General features: G+C 40.3%; 2 protein-coding genes across 2 annotated transcripts in view; both read right to left on the bottom strand.

Annotated features, from left to right (window-relative positions):
* Window positions 1-7,828, bottom strand: part of LOC127567864 (dynamin-3-like) — a 162,294-nt gene extending 154,466 nt beyond the window's left edge. The window contains exon 1 of the mRNA XM_052011015.1: window positions 7,553-7,828. Coding sequence (XP_051866975.1) covers window positions 7,553-7,713 — 161 coding nt within the window. The 5' untranslated portion in view covers window positions 7,714-7,828. The remainder of the gene's footprint in view (window positions 1-7,552) is intronic.
* A 5,074-nt stretch (window positions 7,829-12,902) lies between these two features.
* The window catches only part of mettl13 (methyltransferase 13, eEF1A lysine and N-terminal methyltransferase), a 34,007-nt gene continuing 24,486 nt past the window's right edge, over window positions 12,903-22,423 (bottom strand). Inside the window, exons 8-9 of the mRNA XM_052011016.1 lie at window positions 19,973-20,104; window positions 12,903-15,792 (exon numbers count right to left, since the gene is read on the bottom strand). Of these exons, the coding sequence (XP_051866976.1) occupies window positions 15,518-15,792; window positions 19,973-20,104 (407 nt within the window). The 3' untranslated portion in view covers window positions 12,903-15,517. The remainder of the gene's footprint in view (window positions 15,793-19,972; window positions 20,105-22,423) is intronic.

The following is a 22,423-nucleotide window of genomic DNA, read 5'->3' as shown; positions in this document are numbered from 1 at the left end:
TACTGATAGTTAAAACATTACACAGATGTGACTTGAATGACTGTCTTAGACAGTCAACAGTTTTGCATCCCCTTTGAGAGTTGTAACGTATAACTTCCCTGTTAAAGCAGCATTGCAGTTACAGAACACATGGGATGGTGCAGTGGCAAAAACTGCTAAATATGTCAATGTTTTAGATTGTACAAGGCAACATTCCAAAGAAATGACATGCTGGTGGAGTAAAATAGTTCTGTACAGCATGCAATGTGACGCGTCCATACTTGCAACTGACGAGCCAATCTTCATTTAAAATCAGTGCCATCAAAATGTCAAACCCAAAGCCGAATCCAATCTGGCATCAAAAGTGAAATTCCAGACAACCTTCGTATCCAGGGTTTCACTGAACACTGGGAGTACTCGAGTTTGAAGTTGTTGAAGCATTCTCAAACTCAATTATACCACGTGAAAAACTGGATAACACTGCGTTAAAGGAGTATATTCAGAAACAGACTCCTAACACTAGCATTCTTCCTTCCACTAACAAAAAAATTGACAGGATTACTTAAAAGAACTGACAAAATGATGATTCTATATGCATGGTGCTTGATTAGTCAGCAAATCATAAAGATAACCACGTACTGCAGATTATTGTTGTATCACAAATGTGTGACTTTAAAAAGCTGCAATCATTTCTTCTGGGCAGTGCTGTACTTAAAGTAGTGATTTATTGAACACTATTCAAAAGCTGTCATCAAATGCCAGACACATTTTGAAACAAGGTCTCCAGGATAGGGACAGGTAATGTCACCATCCTGGACAAAGCATACTAGAACATAAGTTCTGAAGGAGGCACTTTGCAATGGTGTGTATTAAACACATAACAGGTACATAGGAAATATGGCTCACAACGAGTGGCACATTTGCCATTTTCAAGCTGACAAATTCATTACTGCAATGAAAAGAATGTTCAGACACTGCTCAGCTCAGAATGCCCAACTGCATTGGAGACTTTTCATTAACAGATCAATCCTGAAAAAGTGGCTTTGCGTCCACAACCAACAGGGTAGCATAGTGGTTAGCATAATGCTTTACAGTGCCAGCGACCCAGGTTCAAATCCGGCCACTGTCTGTAAGGAGTTTGTATGTTCTCCCCGTGTCTGTGTGGGTTTCCTCTGGGTGCTCCGGTTTCTTCCCACATTCCAAAGACGTACAGGCTAGGAAGTTATGGGCATGCTATGTTGGCGCCATAAGCGTGGCGACACTTGCGGGCAGCCCCCCAAAATCACTACGCAAAAGATGTATTTCACTGTGTGTTTCGATGTACATGTGACTAATAAAGATCTTATCTTATCTTAAGATGGAATTTGTGGTTTGAAGCAATTCCTTAAAACATTGAGGAAGTGAGTGAGCACCACAAGTTTACTGAAAGTAATTTGGAAATTTTAACTTGCACTCAATTGATCTCACTATTCAGTGACAATTTCCACATGGCTGAGAATTCATTCCCTACAATGCCAAACAATTGCTAAAAAAAAAATCAAATCTTTTGAGATCTGTTCCTATTCATCAATCACACAACACTAATGAATTTGACAAACAGGGCAGAAGAAATAGTGCAAAAGTAACACAGAGCAAAGATGTAGATTGGATTGCATTACTTCGAGAAGTGTTCAGGAAAACAGTAGACATAACTGAACAACACTACTGCAATTGTGAAGAGAGAGATGCAGGACCAGCTTGAATAGGGCCAAATTTCGATCAGCCAGTCATTTATGAAGGCAATGCGAGGCTGCATTTGATGCAAACATTAGCAAAACAGACGATCCCTCTGGATGTGATTGCTAAATTTGGCTGATACTAAAACACAACCAGCCCCACAAAAATACTTTGCAAGTCAATGAAATAAATAATCTATGGAAATATTGGGGTTCACTTGTTGTACATCATCCAGTCAGCAAGGCACCCTGGTAAAACTGACATTAATGGTCAAAGGAAAACAGTCGAATGGTTGGAGTAATTTCTTAGCCGAAGGAAAATGACTGTAGCTGTCGGGAAGTAATAATCCCAGTCCCAAGACATCAGTACAGGAGTTGGTCAGGGCAGTGTCCTTTTATCTTCAGCTGTGTCACTAATGACCTTCCTTCCATTATATGATCAGAAGTAGGTATATTTGCTGATAATTTCACAATGTGCATTTCCATTCACAATTCCTCAACAAGTGAAGCAGTGCACGTCTGTACACAGCAAAACCTAGACAATAGGCATGAATTAATGTGGCAAATAATATTCACACCACAAAAGTACTAGGTATTGACCATATCCAACAGGAGAAAATCTAACCTACCATTGGTATTCAATGGTATTATCATAATGCAAAAAGATGCATTTTAAACACAAAAAGACGCATTTCACTGTGCGCTTCAATGTACATGTGACTAATAAATAAATATCTTATCTTAACATTACTGAGTCCCCAGCATCAATATCCTGGGGCTCACCACTGACCAGAAACTCAGCTGGGCAAACCACATAAATACTGTGCCTTCAAGAGCAAATCAGAGTTTGGATATGCTATGCTAAGAGACTCACCTCCTGACACTCCAATGATATTCTACCATCCACAAGACAAATCAGAGGCATGATGAAATACTCTATTTGCCTACATGAGTGCAATGGCAACAATTCTGAAGGCTGAAATCAAGGTCAGAGCAACCCACTTGACTGGCACTCAAGTAACCATCCTAAACATTCAATTCATACCACCACTGCACAATGGTTGCAGTGAATATCATCCACAAAATACACTGCACTAATTCACTCAGACTACTCTTACCTCTCAAACCCATGATCCTTATCACAAAGACGGACAAGGGCAGTAGACACTTTTGAACACTATCACCTGCAGGTTCCCCACCAAGTAATGCACTATCCAGACTCGTAAATTTATCATTGGTCATTCATTGTAACTGGGTCTAAATCCTGGAACTCTACTGAATAATACCGTGGAAGTACCTTCACCAGAAGAACTGCAACAATTTCAGGTGGCTCACTACCAACTTCTCAAATGTAATTAGAGATGGGCAATAAATGCTTGCCTTGCTGACAATGGTCAGATAACACAAATAAATATTTAAAAATTCCAGAGTAAGCTGAGGCAGCGAAGCACTGGCTAATAGTTCTGTCTAATTCTATTGATGCTTAGCATGCATTCTCAAAGTTGTCAATTCTTAAAACAACAACAGAGCATGAAGACGACTACACTGGATGCAGAGCAGTTATACTCAACGTCGCTAAAAAAAATGAGTAGATTTGAATTATACGGCAGGATCAGTTGTACAGAAGGATGGCAGCAACAGAAATATGAATAGAAGAAATTTTAAAAGACAGAAAACTAACTTCTGTTGAAGTGAAAAAATGCTAATATAGTTCAAGCTGTTTTCTAGAAACAAACACACTTAACTGTGTTGGCAAATTACTGCGATAAGCTACTATTTTTGTTTTTGCAGAAAAATAATGTTTGATTGTCAGAAATATTAGCAAGTACAAAATGCTTTTTTATAAATAAGTATTTTTATGCAGTTCAGCTGTTTCCCTTCCCCCCCCAACACCTTCAGAAAACATGCCAATTGCCTTGTGCAAATTACCACAATTAATTCAAAATCAATACAACTTAATTTTGTCTATGTTAACTCAACCACTAATTTTGATAAGGCCTTATGTGTCAGGGCATAAAATGTGTTCTATTAACATGCTGCAGCCACAGCAGCTCCACGTACCACAACTGTGCTTTGAAAATCAAATGTAGAGGTAAACCGAATCCAAATGCATACAGCTGGTAAAATAGGCAGGGTTAATGAAAGAGAGTAGCAATTCTTTTGAAAACAATTATTCTGGACGTGTACTTCATGTAGCTTAGTAATAAGGCCAGTATTTTTAGCTTCAAAATACCATGCAATAACATGGTATGTCACAAGCTTATAATGAGGAAGGAGGATCCCAGTCTCTGCTATGCTCATGTGACAACGTGCTTAACGAAGTTCAACCCCTTTCCAACAGAAGCACTGCAGGCGCATCTTCACCATAAAGACTATGGTGGCTCAAGGTGGCGGGTAACCACCAAATTCTCAAGAGCAATTAGGAACAGGCAATAAATGCTGGACATGCAGCAATGCCCATATCTCCCCCACCCCCCCCCCCACCTAAAAAAAGAATAAATAAATGAAAAAAGACATAAGAATTTATAGTAACTCTCTCAGGTGTCCCTGGCAGGTTCTTCCTTTCTCAGGCCTAACACATCATTGGAAGACATTCCATAAAAAAATGAAAAGGCAGGAACTGCTCTGATTGTATAAAATCGATTAGGTCAGTTGTAGGGTCTTTGAGTAATAAAAGGGGAAAGGCTTCATCAATTGGTGATTTAACACATTTGGTGATTTAATACGTGGCTCAAATTTAATGCATGATCACAACCATATCAATTTCACCTTGTTAGGGCAGGCACGGTAGTGTAGCGGTTAGCATAAAGCTTTACAGCACCAGTGACCTGGGTTCAAATCTGGCCACTGTCTGTAAGGAGTTTGTACGTTCTCCCTGTGTCTGCGTGGGTTTTCCCTGGGTGCTCCGGTTTCCTCCCACATTCCAAAGACGTATGGGTTAGGAAGTTGTGGGCATGCTATGTTGGTGCCAGAAATGTGGCGACACTTGCGGGCTGCCCCTAGAACACTACGCAAAAAGATGTATTTCACTGTGTTTTGATGTACATGTGACTAATAAAGATATCTCATCTTATAATTACTAACCACCACAATCAAATATTTTATTTCTATTTCCACAGATGCCACCCAACTTACTAAGTTTTTTCTAGCATCATCTGTTTTTATTTCAAATATTTTGCCTGTTGTCCTATTCTGCTAACATTCTAAAGAAATATTTATCAAGACTTTCAATATTTTAAAATGAGTATCATAATTTTGGTAACATATTAAAAATACAAAAGGACCTGTTGAATCACAACTGATACATGTTTTGCTTGTGCTTTAAAGCTTGGAAAGGCTGGTCAGAAATGCAACAGTTTCAGAGAAAGGTAAAAACAAATTAGAAGCCCTTAATTAATAGTTATGATCTATGCTTGGGCACCGCACTACAGAAAGGATACTGAGGCTGTAAAGAAAGCTTTGGAAAAAGATGGGATGCTTACCACAGGGATTATTTGATGTAGATAGCTAAAATTATGAAGAGAAAAAGACACATGGAAGGCCATTTCAAGTGCTTGAGGGGTCTAGAATGAAGGGATATAAAATAAAAGAATAAATGCCAGAGAATTCTACAAGAAAAGAAAGCTAACTAACTGAGAGTTGAAGATGATGCAAGAGGGAATAAAACAGAAATTGCCTATATGGGTGCTTGATTGTCAGCATGGACAAGGTGGGCCACAGGGCCTGTTTCTATGCATAGAAGACTCCCTACACTTAATCATACAAATTCTCTCCTCGTCCTTTAAAAAATACCTTCTGAATCCTGTGTTTTATTGTATTTTGAACTTCCTGCAATAGTCTGGATCAGAATTTGTTAAAAAGAAATAATGGCATGGGAATAATGAATGTGCAAATTAGCCAGCAGCAATACAGCCAGTGAATTGCAAATCACAGCACTTCACTCATGAAGTTGTCAGATTTCCATATTAATTGCCCATTAAACTCATCACAATATGAAATCTAGTGACTAAAATCACAAATCCATTGAAATTAAAGTTTTTTCGAACATCAATTTTGTCAAACAATCTTACTGACCTACGAAGTAAACAATTAGCATGGAGTCATTCCTCAAGATATTGTAATGCTGTTTGGAAATTTTTAAATGTCAGACTTTGAATTTATTTATTACTTTTCCTTTCCATTTCTTTTTTCCTCTTCTTTCTGCAGCTGAATTCATCACTCCCATCTTCAGTTCTTCTGTCTAATTCTTATGTTTCACTGGTTCACTGTTTGGCCAATTGCTCAGTGAGATCCCAAATGCCCTGTCACCTCAAGTACATCACAACCACTTCACACTTCAAGCAAATTAAAAGGGCAATGGTGAAGGATAACTGAAGATCACAAAACATCCCTGCTCCAGAAAATGCCACCCCAAGAAAATGCCACTAAAGTATGAACAAGAGACAACAGATGATGTAATCTGGAGTCAAAAAACTGCTGGAGGAATTCAGTGGGTCAGGCAGCATCTGTGGACGTTTCAGGTCAAGAACCTGCATTAGGACCATGAATTGTTGCTGACTGCCTTTCGAAATGCACTTGTAAAACATCTGAATTTGCTTGCCCTTCAATATCAAATAGCATTAATGAGAGAAATAGACTGGTTACAGCAAAACATACAGCATTTAATCCTCGCTGTTTTACTATTATTTTTTTAAAATTCTTATTCTGTAATAAAAACTGCAAAAATGAAAATAATGAAGATGTGAAGCGCAAATTGAAATCTCCAAACATGTCAAAAGATCGACAACATGACACCACTAACTTGTTCATGAATTGTATCAACAGAACCGTACACGTTGGTACAGTACAATGCTGCATTATACAGGGGCTCCCTGGGTTACGGAAGACCTAATGGAAATCCAACTTTACGCAAATTCTCCCATAAACCTTTAAAGAATTTTTCAAGATAAGACAGTTAGTTACAGAAGTGGAAGCAACTGCAGGAATCATTGAATGGGGGAGCAGCTGGTCAATTTAAAAGACAACCAGTCTTCAAACAAAAAAAAACTGCTTACATGTAACCTCCCTGCAGTAATCAAAAAAATCTTTAAAAACAGGCTGCCGGTCACCCACTTAAAAGATTTGCTTTGGAAATTGACAAGGCAATAGTGTCACTTGTAAAATGTAACATCCATTAATACCTTAAACCCATTGGATGTGGGGCATTTCGATTCTGCACCATTACACAGAAGACAATAAAAACGTTCATGTTAATCGACCCCCATTGAAATTGTTCGTTTTTGACTACGGTGAAAATTGCGGATAGTTCTCAGGAACGGAACCCTTATGTAACCCGGGGAATGTTGTACCGTATCACTACATGCGAGTTTCCTCTGAGGAAAAGGACGCACCAAACCATTTATTTTCTTGCAGCAACTGAAGAGATGTATAACTACGACATCCACAATCAGTCATCTCTTTCGATTTCCGTCTAAAACCTAGCTGTGGTCACATGGGTCGAATGGTGATCTTGAACTTAAAACATACATACAAAAAGTCACAGTGAGATACGGCTCGGAGACGGACCCTTCGGCCCATCGAGACCGCACCAACCACCCATTTACACTAATCCTGCACCGATCCCAGAAAGAATCGGAGAAGAGGAAGCTTGGTTTCCTTGCAACCTCTTGTCCCCTACGAGTCGTGTCCCAAAGCAAGTGTGCATATGTGCGACCGCAGTTCTGGTTAGGGAGCATGAAGGGGAGGAGCAAATAGCGCACAGCAAGATCCCACCAGCAAAGTGGGCGCGCATGCTCGGATGGCAGATTAATCACACCCCACCCCACCCCTCCTCCTCCCCCCCTCCCTCGGTTCCTCACCTGCCCACGAAGCTCTCCAGCACCGAGCTCTTGCCGGCGCTCTGCCCGCCCACCACCGCGATCTGCGGCAGGTCCAGCTTGCAGCTCTGGCCGATGGCGGAGAAGGCGTCCTGCAGGCGGTTGACCAGGGGGATCAGCTCCTCCATCCCGCGGTTGCCCATGGCGACCAACCGGCCGGCTGGCCACGGGTGCTCGCCGTCCGAGGAACGGAAACCTCACACACACGAGATAAAGACGGCCACCAAGACGTAACGGTGAACCCCCGCCCCAAGCGACGGGGAGACCCCCGTCCCTCACACACACACACTCCCTCCCCCACGGAGCCGTCCTCGCTCCGCTCTTCGGCTGACACCTAACGGTCCGTCTCCGCGCAGCCGCACTCAACCCGGCCAGTTTCCCCCCCTGCACTCAGTGAGCTGCTGGCCACCAGTATCTTGTAAACCAGAACCACAGCGGTTGCTTTGCACGACTTTTCTCTAAATACTACAATCACAAGTTGCATCGCACAATTCACTTTTGCACAGTAAATCCACAAGCTTTTTTTGTACAACCACAATAAGCCATCTTGCATGGAGTTACCACGCACATTCTTAAACACAGCTTACATAACATTTTGCAAAATCCGTTATTTCATACACTAACTTAAATAGCTTGGTAACGGTGTGTAAAATACCTATTTCGCGCACCATAACCATACATCGTTTGTTTCAAAGTAGTAGAATGTTAAACAAGTGGTCATTTCTTAATAATGCATTGATTGCATTAAACGCGTTTTTGCATATTTGGACATTTTGGTACAATCGAAGAATGAGACAAGGAGTACAGATTTCAATTTCCTGACGGCATTTATTTTGGCAAAATGTTAAAAAGTAGACAACCAATAGAGATTTCAATTTCCCGAGGATTAGTGGCTGAATAACAGTGGTCGACCCATCATGGCAGAGATAATAAAGCACATCCTCGGGATTCCAAGATAACATCAACCCATACAATTCACAATAAGAGTAAATATCATTCCTTTGATTGATGCCACTTATATTCCAGGGCACAAGGAGCCTTCCTTCCTCACTAGACAAAAATTATTTTCACTACTTCAAGGAAACTCTCATTCAAAACGAAACAAAAACTTGCCTCATAATATCAACATTTGTATAGCATCCTTCATAACTGCAGAATGCCCCAAAGCAGTCTACAGCCAGTGAAGTATTTTGAAATCGAATTACTGTTCCAGTGCGGATAATTCAGCAACTAATGGCCCATGCAAAAGTCCACAAGACAGCAGAGATAGTGGATGTAAAGACTTTTTTAAAAAAATGTAATATTAATGAGGCATAATACTGCCCATGACATCGGGGATAACTCCCCTACTCTTCTGGTTGCACACTTTTATAATCACAACAGCAATCCTCAGTTTTAAGACTCATCCAAAAAAACCAATATTGGCAGTCTCAGTCTAAATTTTGTGATCAAGTTTCTAAACCTACAAGCTTCTGATTCAAATAAAAAAGTACTACTTGCTCATAGTTGAGTGTCCTCTGATGAAATTTAAATGTTGGCTTTTATCTTACATGTGACATTTTAGAGTATTAGTCCTGTTTGAATTTTTGGATTTTTTTGTGTAAAGTTTTGTATTAACTGACATTGCAACCCCATAAAAACAACCAATTGTTTACACTTACACAATCTCAAAATATTTCCATGATTATATTAAATACATCAATTAGCTTGAAATTAACTGCATGCACAATTTATCTACAGCTTTGAAAATGATGGTACGTTGCATTAATATCAAAGTTTTTTGTTTGTATACAATGTTAGGACAATATGAAATTTACACCATCAGTTTTAGGTCTCATTGTCAAGTCAGATTACAATCTCAGAAGAGTCCTAAAGTGGTGGATGCCTTATAGTTACTGTCAATGAGAATTAGTCTCCAGATGCCTGTGATACATTCTGCCATGGGAAGAATACACCAGCACTGATTTCCACAAAATTTATTTTTAAATGACAGTGTTATATTACCAGCACCCCCTGCAATGGGAAAATAAACTTAAAATAGAATGCCAGAAGCTCTCTCCATTAAAATCAAATGGTCTCATAGCTTCTCCTACACCATTTCCTTTGCAGAAGGTGTCATGTGGCTAATCTGCCTTGTTGGTATTCCCAATTCTTCAGATCATATGCAACAGCTCCATCTTCAGACACTTTTATTTATTGGCAATATTTGTGATCACTTAATTGCATGCAGCCTGACCCAGTTTCCTTGTCAGCTGCCATGAACACACCAAGTATCACATTCTACTGCACACAGGCTTCAACAGGCGAAACTAGTGGGATTAAGAATGAGGGCACTTTTAACTGGCTCAATTACAATCTTTTACTTGTGAATCCATGATGACTCAGGAGGTTAAACAATTTTATGAAAAATGAGGCAGATCATGTGAAACTAGCTGTGGAACACCAATTAAAAGAAATCCACAATTGCAAATTTCAAAATGTTAAATTTGATTTCAGTGCTCACATACACAAGAAAGTTACATTTAGATTGGAAGAAATGCTATGAGTTTCTTATGTTTTTTTTAAATTGGATATAGATCAATGATGGACTTAACTGATCAAACTTCACTTAAAATTCACTGAAAACTGATAAGTTGGAATACATTTTTCTTCTGAAGCAGATCTACTCCAGTTAACCTACATTTCTTGGCCAGGTTGGGGTTTTAATTCACTTCAAAGTAACACATCTTCAATTAAGTTAATGGAATATCAAGACAAAAATACCATAATAAATTTCAAGCATTTTGTCAGTAACATGAAGACAACATTCTTCATCTATCTTCAATGTGAAGAACCTTGCAATTTGGGACCTCAAGTCCTTCCCCCTTCGCCTTTCAAAAGCCCCATTATTACTTCCTTAAAAATACAATAAGCACCTCTGTGCGTCCAACCTAATTTCCCTTTCCTCTCCAAAGTCTTTGAAGATAGCATCAGCTTTCAAATGTGTGTCAATTTTCTCCACTACCATTTTGAATCTCTCCACTTTTATGCCTTTGACAGTTCAACAAAGTCTCCCTCACCATTGAAGAATGCCAACCTGTGTGACTGGTGCATTATACCTCTTCATCCTCCTTGGTCTTCCTGCAGCCTTGAACAATATCCATTGCACTATCCTCCTCCAACATCTGTCCTTGACTATCATCCCCAAAGCACACATATACACACACAATAAACACATACACTATACACACAAAATCTTATGTTGGTGCCAATCATTTCTGTTATATTTTACCTCTGAAAAACTCCATCTTTTCTTCACCCCACCCACCTCCTCCACATTCACACTTTCTGCACCCACGACTATTGCTCGATGTGTGTCCCTTCTGCCAACAAACCACAGCATGTTTTTCCAATGGTCGGTATGTGGAGATTGGGTAACCAATAACCAATTTAATGTGCAGCCTTGATGACTAATTCCTGGTCAGGAAAAGGTTGGAATTCACAGGATTCAGAGATTAATTTGCTTTAATGTTATTGGATTAGATGGGCATCAACCATGGGTAAACAGATGAGCTAGCTGATCAGAATTCACCAAAAATTCACTGAAAGCTTAACAGAGTTCTTTGTAGACCCTCAAAAAGGATTAGTGAAATACATTTTCATTATTATCCTTATTCAAAAGGAGTGTATGAGTTATTATAACTTATATTATCAAAAGTACAATAATTAATGAAGATGTAGAACAATTTAAACCTGGAGAAAATTAAAACATACATTCAATAACATAGAAAGTGTTCAAAATGTATAATCATTTTACTTTCTAATCTAACCTGATCCAAATCTGTCAGTTATTTGATTGACAGCTGCTTTAACAAACCACCAGCGTTCCTGGGCACCATTGCACTGCATAATTGATAACTATCTCCTCCCAGTATCTGAAGAACTGCTCTGTTGATTATTAATTTAGAGCATTGTGATCTCAAGTATGATTTAACACAATGTATTCAGTAGTATTTTTATCCTCTTTTTGATGCATGTACTCTGTATTTTCTTTGTGGGATTAATAAAAATATTGTAAAAAGAGAGAGAACTGCTCTGCGAATCACAGTGTGGATTCCAAACATTGGAGACACAGTAGGCATGATCTTTACCGGAAGACAACTCCATAGAAATTTGCAGGGAACAGCACCAGCCAATATACATGGCCTTTTCCAACCTCACCAAATCCTTTAATTCCATTGATCAGGAGGAAATGTGGAACATCCTCCTCAAATTTGGCTGCCCAATGAAATTCATCTCCACCTTAGGTGTGTTCACAACAGCACGGAAACCATGATACTAACCAAATGGCAGACCATCTCAGTAAAGAGCAGAATCAAACAAGGCTGCGTCATTGCCCCAACACTTTTCTCAGTCTTTCCTAATGTAAAGCTGCACCTCATCTCAAAGAAATTTCCTGTAGGAGTAGAGCTAATCTTCAGAACTAATGGGAAACTGTTCAACTCACGATGGCTACACTCCAGAACCAAGGTCACCCCAATCTCAGTGGCTGAGTTGCAAATTGTATACAACACCTGTGTTTGGGTACACTTGGAGGTTTACCTCCAAAGCAGAGAGGATGAGTCAAACACTCAGCATCGACAGGACAAAACTCTACAGCCAACCTTATCCTTCTTCACCACACCTCTGTCCAACAATAAGGATGTGCTCAAATCTTCCTTGAAGAAATACAACAATGCCACTGACTCTTGGGAAACTGTGGCCCATGATCACTCAAAGAAACATTCAGGATGGTATTGAGAACCTCAAGGGCATATAGGCAACAAACAGATGCCCTGATTAAGAGGTGGAAGTGTACCAACCCACGTTCTACCAATCCACCCCCTGTTCCTGCTGTTGAAGATTCTGCGGTTCCCAAATTGGCTTCATTTGCCATGCCAGCTCCCATAAAATCAGAATGGAAGGAAGTCCTCCTCGATCCTGAAGGACTGCCTAAGAAGAACTGAGCGTTGGATGCAACTTCACAGCAGTCAGGATTGAGATGTTGGAGAAGGATGTGAGCTGATTATGCACCATTCAAGTTAGTTGAAGCCAAAACATTCACAGCTTCAATTACCAAGTGTGACTGCACATCTCACCATGCATGCTCAGTGCTACTCTAATCACAGTTTCAAATTCACAGACAACAGCTCCATGTGTCACATGACATACCCACAGATCCTCCATAAAGGATGTCTTCAAAATTTAATGTTTGCACAAAAAAAAGACCAGAAATTTCCCCCACCCCCCCCCCCCACCCCTCACCACCAAAAGAACTTTGGAATCTGCCAATAGCACTCTCTTCCATGCACATCACAGAAAAAGCAAGCCAACTGCGGCAAACTCACCCAAACGATAAATATTTGCTAAGCGCGGAGGTGAGCATGTGGGGAGGATCTCCAACACTTTTAAATTATGTACAATACTGTTAGAAGATTTGTAAATTTAATGAGCACAGAAAAATCAGGAGCTGTCCAAGGAAACTCTTCCCGTTTTTCACCTCACAGTTGTGAAGATATGATATACAGCATAGCCACAGGTTAATACAATGTCATAGGCTGCATAAAAAAAGCTTTAAATTGAAATATTCTCAAATATATTTGCTGTATTATGTTTTAAATGTAGGATAATTAAGGTTGCAATACAGTTATTTCATATTTTAGATCTAGTTATGCTGATTTTAACTGCTGCCTTTTTTATCACTGTATGCAAAACAAAGCAGTTTATTGATCGAGCATTTCTCACTAATGTGTTCCACAGATTTGAGTACTCACATATTACGGTAAACAGAAGGAATATAATATCCAATTCACACACAAGTGGTTTATTAGAATATCTACCAAGTTATTCTATTTAAATATTGGATTCTGAGATTAAATGGATAATAATGAGACTAGTAGTACTGGTTCAAAAAGGCCAATTAGTAACCAAATCTATTCAGAAAAACCAGGTCAACCACTAGTCACCAGCAGATACTGGCAAAGTGTGGCGACTCACCGTTTAGTCGGGCGAACCGGCTCGGCAGTCGGGTCACGCAGCGTCGGAGCGACGAGGCCCAAGATGGCGGCGGGCCTCGTCTTTCCGAGCGACGGGGAGAACCCGCGCACGGGAAAGTCTTGATGACGTAATACTTACGTCATTGCCGGTTTCATTGGGCGGGAACAGTCTCCCTTAAAGGGCCCGCGCAAGGCGGGAAAATAAACCAGTTCTTGTTCGGCAATCCTCCGACTAGCGTCTTGTTTTATTCCGCGGTAGCAACCGCTACAAAAGTCTACTTATCTCCCCACCTCCACCCTTGCCTCCCAGTGGTTAAGGCTCCCCTTTAATCCCATGGGACAAGGCAAACCAGGCAGCAGTTTAGACCATTTGCTTCAACATCCACACAATACCTGCACTGCTTTGGGTCTTCTGACCCTGTCCCGCCAGTTTTCCACTCTCCATTTGCTTCCCAGTTCTGACAAGTTAAAATGTGGCTAACGGATAAGGATCTTAAAATACAACTAGATTCAAAGGGGTTTGGACACCAATCACTTCCTCCCAAAATTGGAGACCCTAAGCACGTCTCTTGGGAAGTTTTCTTTATTGTAAATGAACTTGGTTTTACCCCCATTATGAATTTCAAGAAAAAACACAAAAATGGTGTACATATTTTTTCCACATTGCTAGTGTCAAGAGTTTTGCAATAACCATTGATGCAGTTCTTACATCTTTTGTGCATTACACACTGCTCTGCATGGAATTTTATATTCACCTCCCTGGGGTGCAACAGGATGGAACTACAATCCCTGCTGTAATGTGTGCCACGTATATAAAAAAGACACATATTGTGGCAATTAATCAATCAGCACCTCTCAAACTGTCAACCTCCAACAGTTAGAAGAACAAGGGTAGCATTGGAACACCACCATCTGCAGATTACCCTTTAAATCATCCATAATCCTGATTTAGAAATATATCCCCAGCCCTTCATCATCACTGGGTCAAAAACCTAGAATTCCTTACCCAACAGCATTCTACGGTACCTTCACACACAGGTACTGCAGCAGTTCAAGATGGGAGTTTGCTACCACCTTCTTGAGAGCAGTTAAGCATAAGCAATGAAATGCTGACCTTGCCATGATCCCAACATCCTGAGAATTAATAAAATAATTGCCTTCAACCACCTAATAAAATAAATTCAATTCAAATCTCCCCCAAATACTGACATGAAGCAAAAACAAACTAAAATTAATCTGTTCTTGCAAATTCTACTGTAAAATTATGGCCAATTCCATTATGAATATAATGTGAGAGTGCCAGGTATTCTACTGACTGGTCATAAAGATCTGCAATAAATAAAAGTCAAGTAGTAAAAACTATTAATTTCAATCTTATACTTTAAATACAAGATGCTAAGTCCTAATATACGATTTATTTTACCATAACCAATTGAAGCCAACTTTCTCAGCTTCTACTGAAGCAAAGATCAGCAAACTATGACTTGTTGGTCTTTGTGGCTCTTTATATATAGGGCAATATTTATGCTACACCAAGGGCGCTTTACTATGACTGCCAGCAAACTCTGCTGCTACTGGGGAATTGCAACATAATAGTTTATTCAGTATGAAGCATCACTCCATATCTCAAACAAATTTCAATGCAAAGTGAACGCAACTCCCAATTTTTCCTTAAAAAAAAACTTACAATGTCTCTTGTGTACTAAAGGAAAAGAAGCTGGACAAATGATTTGATGATTAAGCACAGCTTGAGCAGCCCACATTTACCAGAAATGTACACTTTGAGACACAACCACATATTGGTTTAAGAATATAGTTCTGAACATTTAAAGGCTTCCAAGTCCATATTCCTGGTTAACTACAATAAAAGTCACTGCAAATAATAAATATTAATTTTTTCATGTGTACATCTAATCCAGTGATTTACAATTTTTCACACAATTGTAACTTTCTTCAACATCTCTGCAAGTCTGTATGTTTGGTCCCAGTGTCTGCCAGGTTTCTTCAGATCATTTTCCAATATCTGACCGGCCTCAAGGAGGTCTTTTGAACCAGCTTTGAGATCTGTGGACAATTGGCAGTACAAAATTTCATTTACCTCGCCCTCAATCTTCTGTAGGTAAACAAGGGGGAATACTGATTTGATGGCTGCCATGACCTTCTCTTTCAGTGCATGGTCTCTGCAGACCAGATTTAGAATGAAGAGTCCTGAAACAATGAAAAGGAAAGTGCATTAAAACACAAATGTGGATTCCATTTCTGCAGCCATCTTTAAATGCTCACATTCATCAAGTCCATTCCTAGTCTAGCACATTCCATATTTTTTGGAAAGTTATGCAAAGAAATGGCACAGATCCCAGAGAGAAAATAAAGTTTCCTTTGTAAATGCATTTCAACCCAAATCAAACTTCCTGGCCCCAACAAACTACTCTCCCCCACCCACCATAAATCTTTTGTAGATCACTTGTAGGTTTATGGACCCAGTGTTAAGTGCTTGAAAAACTAATTTATTATGTACAGTGATTTTACCATATCAGATTGCATATCCGGAAATCACTTCTCTCCAATTTTCTACTGCAAGTTTTGTTTGGCAGCATATATCGTGAAAAGGGGGAAAAAAAACACAGGGATATGGGGAAGAAGCAAGAAAAGAGCCTGCTCAGACCATGAGCTACATGATCTCCCCTCTATGTTGTACTGCCCTAGGATTCTCCAATTACATTGATCTTTGAGAAGCAGCAGTGAGTCAGCCTGTTGCCAATTCTCCTAATATGTGGATCTTTGCCACCTGCTGGAGATATGTAGGATTAGCTTGAAAATATTGCTTTATTTCTGAGGATGTTTTGATCCAGTTACCCAAGACTAGCTCAAATTAATATCAATAGAATTCTCGGCCAATATGCTCCAGTAATGCTGAAAAGAAGGTTGCTATTAATCATTACAAGGTACCAGCAAAATATCAGTATCCATTGATATGAATTATTCAGTTTTGAACATTACACAAACTTAAACAAAAAAAAAACAGAAAATAGAAGCAAGAGAAGGCTAGTCAGCCCTTTGAACCAATACAGTCATGGTTGGTCACCTATCTCTATACCATATTCCCACTCTTTCCCCAGACCCATTAATTCCTTTTGCATCTAAAAAGTTATCTCTTTCTTAGATATATTTAGCCATTACAGTTCTCCATGGTTGCAGACAATACAAAGATTGGTGGCACTGTGGATAATGTAGAAGATTGCCAAAGGATATAGCGGGATGTAGGTCAGTTGCACATATGGGCAGAGAAATGGGAGATGGAGTTTAATCCGCCCGTGTGAGATATTGCATTTTGGGCGATCAAATGTAAAGGGACAGTACACAGTTAATGGCAAGACCCTTAACAGTGTTGACGTACAGAGGGATCTTGGGGTCCAAGTCCATGGCTCCCTGAAAGTGACTGCACAGGTTGATAGGGTGGTAAAGAAGGCATATGGCATGCTTGCCTTTATGAGTCGAGGCAATGAGTTCAAAAGTCAGGAAATTATGTTGCAGCTTTTTAAAGCTCTGGTTAGGCCATATCTGGAGTATTGTATTCAATTCTGTTCGCCCCATTATAGGGACTGAGAGCCCGCAGAAGAGGTTTACCAGGATGCTGCCTGGATTAGAGGGCACGTGATGTAAGGAGATTGGACAGGCTTGGCTTTTTTCTGGAGCAGTGGAGGCTGAGGGGAGACCAGATAGAAGCTCATAATTTTATGAGGGGCATAGACAGCTGGTATCTTTGTCCCCAGGGTCAAAATGACTAATACTAGAGGGCACGCATTTAAGGTGAGAGAGAGTAAATTCAAAGGAAATGTGCAGGTCATCAAGTTTTTATTTTATATTCACAGAGAGAGTGGTGGGCGCCTGCAATGGACTGCCATTGCAATGCAATGCACTCAATGTTTCAGGAACCGTTTCTTCCCCTCTGCCATCAGAGTTCTGAATGGTCCATGAACACTATCTCGTTATTCCATTTTTACACTATTTATTTTTGTAACTTATAGCAATTTTTGTTCTTATGTCTTGCATAAAAACAACAAATTTCACAACATATGTCAGTGATAATAAACCTGATTCTGATTCAGTGGTGGTAGTGGAGGCAAATACAACAGATGTGTTTAAGAGGCTCTTAGATAGGCACATGAATGTACAGAGAATGGAGGGATATGGACATTTTGTAGGCAAAATGGTTTGGTTAGGCATTTCATTACTAGTTTAATTAGTTTGGCACATCATCGTGAGCCAAAGGGCCTGTTCCTGTGGTGTACTGTTCTATGGTTGCAAATTCCACAGGTTCGCCACTCCTCATCTCAGTCACAAACCATAAACATGATTATCAGTCAACACTACGGCTCAGCCTCACAACTTCAGCGACCCGGGTTCGATCCCAACTTCAGGTGCTGACGGTGTGAATTTTGAACGTTCTCCGTGACTACATGGGATCCCTCCCACATCTCAAAGACGGGCTAGTTGGCAAGTTAAACGCTCACTGTAAATTGCCCCTAGCTTGTCGGTGAGTGGTAGGAAAATCAGAGTGGAGGTGATGGGCGTGTGAAAGACTGGGTTAGAAAGGGAAGTAAGTGATGAATGGGATTGATCTGAATGCGGGCAGAGACTCGATGGGCGAAATGGTCACCTTCTAGGTTGTAAGGAAATATGGGAAATAATGTCTCCCAAAACAAAATAATCTTAAATCTATTACCTTCAGACTACTTCAGTATCCCATCCCACCCCATTAGGTGCAAATCCTTCCTGCAGGATCTTTATACCCTATAATCTGGCAAAAGCAGCATTAATATAGCTTGTTTTGATATAATACGTTCAACATGGAAAACATCAAGCCCTGATTAAAAACAAAATACACAATAGTTAATTGAAATCTTAGTCTTAGAAGTGTGTTTAAAAAGGGTTTTAAAGGAGGACTGGGCAATGAAGAGGTATGGGAGAACTTGAAGCTGGGGTCAGGTATATAAAGGCACTACTGCTATATCTGGGACTGAGAGACGTGCAAGGAGCAGATAATCAGAACAATGTTGAAGTGAGTGCAGAACTGGAGGTCATGGAGGTTGGGAACAGTAAATACATGACAGGGTTCCAATATGAGAATAAGTAGTTTAAATATAAACCTATAGAGGACTGGGATTGTGTCCAGGACAGAAATGGAGTTGGTGATAAGGATATAGATTTTGTGGGGAGGCTCAAAACAGATGACTTCAGTGTCGCTGCTGTTTATTTGAAAGAAATTGCAGCCCATAAAGGGCTGAACATGGGACAAGTAGATTTAATACAGAAAGGGGTGAGGAAGCTTCTCAAGAGGGGGAGCTGGGAAATACATACATATGAAATCTGACCCCACATTTGCAGGTAGTGCTTTCAACAGATGACATCAGGAAGAGGAGGCGGACAAGGATAGATCCACAGGGACTGCTGAGGCAACCATGCTGTGGTGGGAAGACAAGCCAATGATGGAATAGGTTAGAGTGAACTCTGAAAAGGGTAGCTCGACTGGGAAAAAGATTAGACAAGGATCTATCAAAGGTTGTGGAGTATGTGTGATCAATAGGATGCTACCATGTACTGGCAGAGCAACTATTAGGAACAGCCTGAGGTGATTTCCTTTGCTCCTATTCCCAAGTGTACATGCAAAAGGAAAACCAAGGAAGAGTATCTGGATCTAAAATGTGACATGACAGAGTAATACAAAATATAGAAAAGTTTTATTTGATTCCTGCCTCTCATATCTTCAGAATATTTACAGTCAAAATGATGCATCCAGCAGCACTGAGCAAGTTTCAACAGCGATGAGCTAAATGGCCAGATATTGATGCAATCACCTTGTATAATGGATAACAGCAAGTTGGGACATCCTTGCTTTTGTATGGATGGTGCCGTGGGAACTGGTACATCCAACTAATGCATTTCGGTGAATGAGAAGAACCCATTTAGTGCAAGCTCCATCAGCACAACAGTGAAGTACCGGCTTAGAGTAATTGTTCAATGTAAATGCAGTGCTTGAAGACAAAAACTTCCAGCCTAGTGGCAAGAAAGCTACGACTGAGCCACACCTGGTAGAAGCAGCATTTTAACTATGTAGAATGTTGAGCAAATATATTGGCTCTTCAGAAACCTTATCCACTTTGTTAAAAACAAAAAGATTGGCTGCATTCCTCCCTTAAATGCAGGCGACAAAACTTTGCACAAATAACAATTTGCATAACGTGCAGGCACTGAACTCTTGTCTGATAACTTGCAGGCACTGATTTTTTGACTGACAAAAATAAAGTCTACAATATGTTCTGTAGAACAAATACAGTTAACTACAACTCATATTTTCAAAGTGTTCCACAAGAAAAAGATCAATCACCTTGGGGTGCCAAAAGACTTCGTACTTTCTGGAGAAATGCCTGGTCTACAAAAGCTGGTGGAGGACAGCTCATTCCAAGGGTGATGTCTTTACTGTCCACATCAAACATGACAACATCATAGGAGCCATTCCCTGCAGTAACAAAAACAAAATCATTTTATCCCTTCAGTCTATTTGAACTCCTAAATCAAAACCTGTAGGTTGGGCAGGGGAGAAACAGCGATTGAACTAAAGCCACAATGGCGGAGCTAGTACGGCCACTGCCTCACGGCACCAGAAGCCCATTCAGTCCTGACCCTGGGTGCTGTCAGCGTGGAGTTTACATATTCTCCCTGTGACCATGTGGGTTTTGTCCGGCTGCTCTGGTTTCCTCCTACATCCCAAAGACAGGCAGGATCGCTGGTTAATTGGCCACTAGTGTGAAGGTGAGTGGGAGAGTCTGAAGGCGGTTGATGAGAATGTGAGAGAATAAAAAAAAAGTCAGATTGATGTATATAGATGGTTGGTGCTCAGCACAGATGCAGTGGGCTGAAGGGCCTGTTTCCATGATGTATCTCTCCATGACTCTATAAATTGCTGGTGATGAATGTCATCTGGCAGATGGACTGTCGTGCAAAGTATTAGGGAAGAAAACTAACACACACAAGAAATTTAGCCTTTAGTACTTACTTAATATTGTGCAAGGGGGAACACCACAACAATCACTAATATTTTCTATCAGTGAAAATACATATCATCATACCCAAGCCCAACAAAGACATATTTAGGAAATTTCTTGACACATTTTATTGAAGAGGCTGCAGTATGCTCATTAAAGATTTGAATGAAGTTAGAATGGAAGACTCAGTTGCCCAGACTCAGGTGGTTTTTCATTTCAAACAGATGCAAAAAGATTCGGAGATATCTAGGATACCAGTTGATTTTGATAAATGAATCCCTAGGGACAATGAAAACAAATTCACCATTATTTGAAATGTAGGTCAGAGCCAATACCTTGCAAGCAAATTTTTGATCTACAAAAGGCTTTAGAGAACAGCCACTGTGTACATTTAAAAAAAATGCAGAAAGCAGGAACATGCCACCCACCCGTAATGGGGATCTTCAACCAAAAATGAATGCAATGGGGAAAAAAAAAAGTCCAAAAGTGCATTTCACTGTCAGCAGAGTAATCACTACGTGGAATGAATTGGATCCTAGAAGCAGGAAAGGTTTTAAAGGTTTTCTTCAAGTCCTGTCAAATTTAATGAGACAATTCAAATGACGGATTTAAGCTGTTTCCTGGCCACAGCCAGTCAGCGTGAAAGACTAACGGGCTATTAGGTTATTGGCTGCAGGCAAGAGTCAGAGAGCAGAGAGGAAGGCACTGATGAAAAATCATTGCGAGTGGTGGGCAATAAAGCAGGTGAGTAATTACATGCTTCAACCATGCATCTGGATGGGACTTGCCCCTTGATTCAACAGACCTTGCCTTGCTTTACAGACATTTCACCACCAGAGTAGGTGGAAGGGTATGTAAAGCACACACTTGCTTACAAATAACTAACTTACATTTTATTCAGTATTGCTGGATCTGGTGATACAGAAAAACCCTGTCAATCCAGCCCACTCGGGTCTTTGGTGGTGCCCGGCCAGTAGATTTTCCGGACTATCAGATGTTATTTTGTTAATATTCCAACAAATTTTCAATCCAATTTTATGAAAAGATGTTGCACGGTAACATTTCAGTGAGCCAATTAAGTTTTAAGGGAGTGTAGGAAAAAGAACTGGGTGAGTTTAAAGGGAGTACAGGAACCGGGGTCCCAGCAGATGGAAGGGGAGCACAGGAACCAGGGCCTAGGTGAGTGGAAATTGCAAGCATCACCTGGTGAGCCAGATGCTGAACCATCAGGATTTCCAAATGGTTTGATACCTGATTACTTACTACAGTACATGAAATAAAGTTTCCGTAGAAAGCTCTCACAAACACTCTGAAAGTCAGCAGTCATTTTATTTCACAATTCAGCTGAGGGTTAAATAAACCCAAGAACACCTTCACTGAGCATCTCAAAAATAGTGCCTTAGGATTTTGTTTGCATTCACTTGAGAGAGTAGATTAGGCCTTGCTTAACACCTCATCCAAAAGACAGTACAGCACCCCCTCTACTGCATTGGAGTATCAGCCTAAATTTTTGTACTCAAGTGTTGGGACCAGGATTTGAAAGCAGTCTTCTCACTGAGAGTGCAAGCAATTGACTGGGCCACAGTTGACAAAAATGGTGGCTAAATGAAGAGGCACTGCTTCATTATAAAATCTGGATGATCAATCAACCTCCAGGTAGCTGGCTGATTGCCCCTATCACCCTGTCTCCATGACAACCCAAAGTGGGTATGCTGGATCCCAATTTTTAAACATCACTAAAGGCTCAGAAGGGATTCATGAGATTTCCCACCCCCTCACCCCCACTACCAAGT

This window comes from Pristis pectinata, chromosome 3 (assembly GCF_009764475.1).
Source record: "Pristis pectinata isolate sPriPec2 chromosome 3, sPriPec2.1.pri, whole genome shotgun sequence".
In the NCBI taxonomy this organism is placed as follows: Eukaryota; Metazoa; Chordata; class Chondrichthyes; order Rhinopristiformes; family Pristidae; genus Pristis; species Pristis pectinata.
This window is presented reverse-complemented; position numbering and strand designations above follow the sequence as displayed.